At 42.6% G+C, this 5049-nt stretch overlaps 1 protein-coding gene across 1 annotated transcript; it reads left to right on the forward strand.

The window, feature by feature from the left end:
- The first annotated feature begins 209 nt into the window (after nt 1–209).
- Nucleotides 210–1172, forward strand: LOC138785964 (olfactory receptor 5G9-like). The gene has a single exon (XM_069962495.1). It carries the CDS (start codon nt 210–212, stop codon nt 1170–1172), a length of 963 nt encoding a protein of 320 aa, XP_069818596.1.
- Nucleotides 1173–5049: the final 3877 nt, after the last annotated feature.

Below are 5049 nucleotides of genomic sequence, written 5' to 3' on the forward strand. Positions count from 1 at the left end.
GTGTTAAACCGAGTTTTAAAAATTGTCACGTTGCATTTTTCCTATTTTAGATTTTTTTTTTTGTAACATCTTTAGTAGTTACATGACTGGAATAAGTCATTATAACCCTCTTTCTGTTATAATATTTTGCCTTGGGTCATATTTAGACTACTTTAGGTTTTCTAAGATTTAATTTCTTATGGCTTTAAATACACAATGTAACTATATCCATGATCTACATACAGGAGAACAACAAGACAAGGGTCACAGAGTTCTTTCTCTTAGGATTTCAAGTCAGTCGAGGTTTAAGACTTTCCCTCTTCTCTCTGTTCCTTGTGGTTTATTCCATGATAATATGCGGGAACCTTCTGATCGTCATCCTGGTGTCCACCAGCAAGATCCTCCACACCCCAATGTACTTCTTCATCTCACAGCTCTCCATCACTGACATCCTTCTGACAACAGATATTGTCCCTAACCTGCTCCATATCCTACTGAATAATGGGACGACCATCACTTTTATTGGCTGTATGACTCAGTTTTACTTTTTCTGTACATCAGAAGCTTTTGAAAGTCTTCTCCTGGCTGTGATGTCCTATGACAGATATGTGGCCATCTGTAATCCCCTCCGTTACTCCTCCATCATGATAATTGGACGTTGTGTCGTATTTATGGTCATCTGTTGGCTGATTGGATTTTCCATTACTTTGATTTACACCACAACAGCAGCAAAACTAGACTTCTGTAGATCGAACATCATTGACCATGTATTCTGTGACCTTGTTCCCTTAATAGACCTTGCCTGTTCTGATACCTCTATTATCCACTTAGAGACTTCCTTAGTAGGCTTTCCACTTTTCTTCATCCTAACCATAACCATTGTAGTGTCTTATACATATATTGTATTGAACATCTTGAGGATCCCATCCAGTACTGGTAGACAGAAAGCTTTCTCCACCTGTAGCTCCCACCTCATTGTGGTCTCCATATTCTACTGGGCTATGTTCAGTGTCTATATCGTCCCTACAAATGGCCTAACCCTTTCCATGAGTAAAATCCTCTCCCTGCTATATACTGTGTTTACTCCTCTAATCAACCCCATTATATACAGTCTGAGGAATAAAGACATTAAAAAAGCAGTACAGGGAACACTTCATAAATGGGAGAACTGGTTAATAGAGATGAGCGAATAGCGAAATATTCAAAAAAATTGGAATTAGATTCAAATAGCCCCCGATATGCGACTATTCAATCGAATATCGAATCCCATTATAGTCACTAGGAAGTCACCAAGTGGCCAATGTAACCTCAGGAAATGATGCCAACACCTCTGGATGCATATGGGACAGCAGGGGAAGCATGCCAGGGTATATCTTCGACATGGAGATAGAGGAGCGGCTGCACATCACATCTATGGCTGATACTAATGCTGCTAAGCCTATTTAAAAAAAACAACTTCAGGATGTTGGAATATGAATTGATCAAGCCATATCGCCCCGTGTACCAACGTGCAGGTCTCCTGGTTCACATGGGTCCCTACGCTAACTCCACACCGCGTCGGTCAGTGACCGCCACCCCCACAAAGCGTGCACATGCAGGGAAGGGAGGCCATGAAGTGGCCCTGCAACCCCCATGTCACAGGACCAGACCCAAAAAGCCCCCCCAAAAAGTCCCAGCCAGCACCACCAGCGAGGAAGGCTGCCCCCAAACAACACAAGTATGGATATGGTATTACACTCACCAAAAACTGCTGCAGACAGAATGGGAAAAAAAATGGAGGTACTGTCGTGTGAGCACAGGTATATGCTCTGCTGACTTAGGGCACATGGGTCTTTTAAAGGGGAGTGCTAGCTGCCCAGAAAGGGGAGAAAAATACAAAATCTGACATGGAGAGTGAAGAGCGGCTGCACATCACACCTATGGCTGATACCAATGCTGCTAAGCCTATTTTAAAAAACCAACTTCAGGTTGTTGGAATATGAATTGATCAAGCTATATCGCCCCGTGTACCAACGTGCAGGTCTCCTGGTTCACATGGGTCCCTACGCTAACTCCACACCGCGTCGGTCAGTGACCGCCACCCCCGCAAAGCGTGCACATGCTATATACTGTGTTTACTCCTCTAATCGACCGCATTATATACAGTCTGAGGAATAAAGACATTAAAAAAGCAGTACAGGGAACACTTCATAAGTGGGAGAACTGGTTAATAGAGATGAGCGAATAGTGAAATATTCAAAAAAAATTGGAATTAGATTCAAATAGCCCCCGATATGGGACTATTCAATCGAATATCAAATCCCATTATAGTCACTAGGAGGTCACCAAGTGGCCAATGAAACCTCAGGAAATGATGCCGACACCTCTGAATGCATATGGGACAGCAGGGGAAGCATGCCAGGGTATATCTAACACGCCAAAGTCCCATCTTTACACCACTATTAAAGCCTCTCACTATAGACTCCAAACACAAAATATGTACTGTATAATGATGATAATAATTGGAAAAGTTCTTTCCTCTTCTTTGGCAAGGACAGAAAGCCAAATATTAAGCATAAGAAACTTTATCATTCACCCCTTTAAATCCTGTTGCCCATGACCAGCACAGATGGCATAGACACGGGGGTAATTAAACAGTATCCACTGCTAACTGTCATTGTGTGTGTGTGTGTGTGTGTGTGTGTGTGTGTGTGCGCGATGCCAAACAGAAAAAGGTGTTCAGGATGCACAGTGCGCAAATCAGTAGCACCAAGATAATAGTTTTTATGGCACACTCAGTATACAGCTGTATAACGGATATATCATTTTTTTTAGAATGCCAAACAGAAAAAGGCATTCAAATTCTTAGAGGATGCACAGTGCGCAAATCAGTAGTACCAAACTTGTTTTTTGTTATGGAACATTCACAGTATACGGCTATGTTCACACTATGTAAGAGACCGGCCGTTCCGGTTGTGAACTGACAGTTCTTTGCGGCTCCGCACGGGATCCGATGTATACGATGTGTATACGCTCCGGCCAGGATCCCATAGAACAATAAGCATTTTACCACAACGTGCAAAGTACTTTTGCTGTACTTTTACGTATTGTGAACATAGCCTACAGCCGTATACCCTATCTGTACAGTACATTCACTACAGCCTATTGCTCACATTCCACTACCTACCTGTCTGAACACACTGCTTGTCTTACAACACCTTCTAAATCTCTGCTTTCTATACTTTTAGCCCTAACAAGAGCTTTTGGAGGTCCCTTCCAACCTAACCTCACCTAAAAGCTCTCTTTTCCTGGTATACAGACTATCCCTCTCTCGCTATAAACAGCAAGTGACACGAATCTGAAATACCCTATTCATATGATGCGTTTACACAGAAAGATTATCTGCCAAAGATTTGAAGCCAAAACCAGGAACAGACTATAAACAGAGATCAGGTCATAAAGGAATGCCTGAGATTTCTCCTCTATTCAAATCCACTCCTGGCTTTGGCTTCAAATCTTTGGCAGATAATCTATCGGATAATCTTTCCGTGTAAACGCACCATTATACTCAGGAGGTCACATGATTTAGCCAGCCAATCACAGTTAGAGTTTTTTTTTAAGTCCTGTCTATTCTTGTTGCATGTCCCTCCCCCCTGCATGTTTATTGGCTGAAAAAAGCGCCAGGGGGGGTGGGTTGGAGGTCCAATCAAATTTTTACTGCGTTTTTGGTCGAATATTTGAATGAAAACGAATAATTTGATTAGTGTAGTATTCCATCAATAAGCTATTCGATCAAATAATATTCGCTCATCACTACTGGTTAAGTAATATAAAATAATGTAAAAATAGAAAACTATTAGATTTTATGAGGACTTTTATTGGGGAGCTTTAAGGATCGATGACCGACAGCATTCATAAGCCCTGGTTTTCTTCCTGTGGATTGTCGATGCTTCTCTGGACTTGAGGACTGGCCTTACTGGTAGGGTGGTGTAACAATAAGCCTTCTTTTCAGAGCACAGCAAATAAGCCAGAAATCACATACCTGACATGTACTATTAGGGTGCTGAGGATCCACCAGTGAAATTGATTCTGTGGACCAATTCCACATATACTGTTAATAAAAATATATTACCTGATCATTTTCAGGTCTCGTGCACATACAGGCGTGCTCTTACAATTACTAGTGACAATGCCCCTATGAACACTATGACAAGGTAAACGATAATGAAGGAACTTGTAGGAGTCGGCACTTGCTGGTAAAAAAAATTCTGTTCGATAATCTTGATAAAAAGTCATCACAAAAGTCCATGGAAATGCATACAGGACATACAGTCTGACGCGTTTACCGGCCCTCAATCATAGATAGTGTGTATGAGGCCAAGCAGGGAATTTATGTGAGAATGGGAACCTCCCCTCCCGATCCCACCTGCTGGCTAATTAATGTTTCACATAGATAAACACTGATACAAAACTAGTATAAAATACACATAAATACAAGTATCTAATAGTTTAGTAAAAGATCCATTCTATGATTTAACCCCTTAACGACCGCGAGTGTAAATGTACGCCCCTGCAGGGTGGCCTTTTACGCAAATAGACGTGTTAGTATTCGTTCCCTGTGTGAATTCCGCTGGAAGAATCAGCCGACGCCCCATTACTCAGGCCTGATTCACACACTTCTATCTGTGCTGCCAGGGAGCCGACACCCGGCTTCATGTTTCTCCTGATTCCTCTCTGGTGCTTGTGGGGTTAAGCCTTCAGGTGTTGCATTACTCCTGGGGCTTGCTCCATGGCTGCTATTGGTCTGCATCACTGCTGTCAGACTCCTTGCTCCTATCAGGAGCTGGGGCGGGAGCTCTGGCAGCATTTAGTCTGGCCAGTTCTATCAGTAGTTGCCAGTGTATGTTTGGTTTCCAGCTACACCAGTGTATCCATATTTCTGCTTGTTTTTGACACTTGGACTTGGCCTCTGCCTCATCCTCTGTACTGCGTTACCTCCTGTGCTTGACCTTGGACCGGACTCTGTTTACCCTTTGCTTACTGATTTTGATTTTGACGTTACATCCTGTTGCCGACTCAGACTGTCTGACC

Source organism: Dendropsophus ebraccatus, chromosome 1 (genome assembly GCF_027789765.1).
Source record: "Dendropsophus ebraccatus isolate aDenEbr1 chromosome 1, aDenEbr1.pat, whole genome shotgun sequence".
NCBI lineage: Eukaryota > Metazoa > Chordata > Amphibia > Anura > Hylidae > Dendropsophus > Dendropsophus ebraccatus.

Excerpts from the sequence above, each read along its gene's own strand:
- LOC138785964 (XM_069962495.1), top strand. The coding sequence starts at position 210 with ATGATCTACATACAGGAGAACAACAAGACAAGGGTCACAGAGTTCTTT.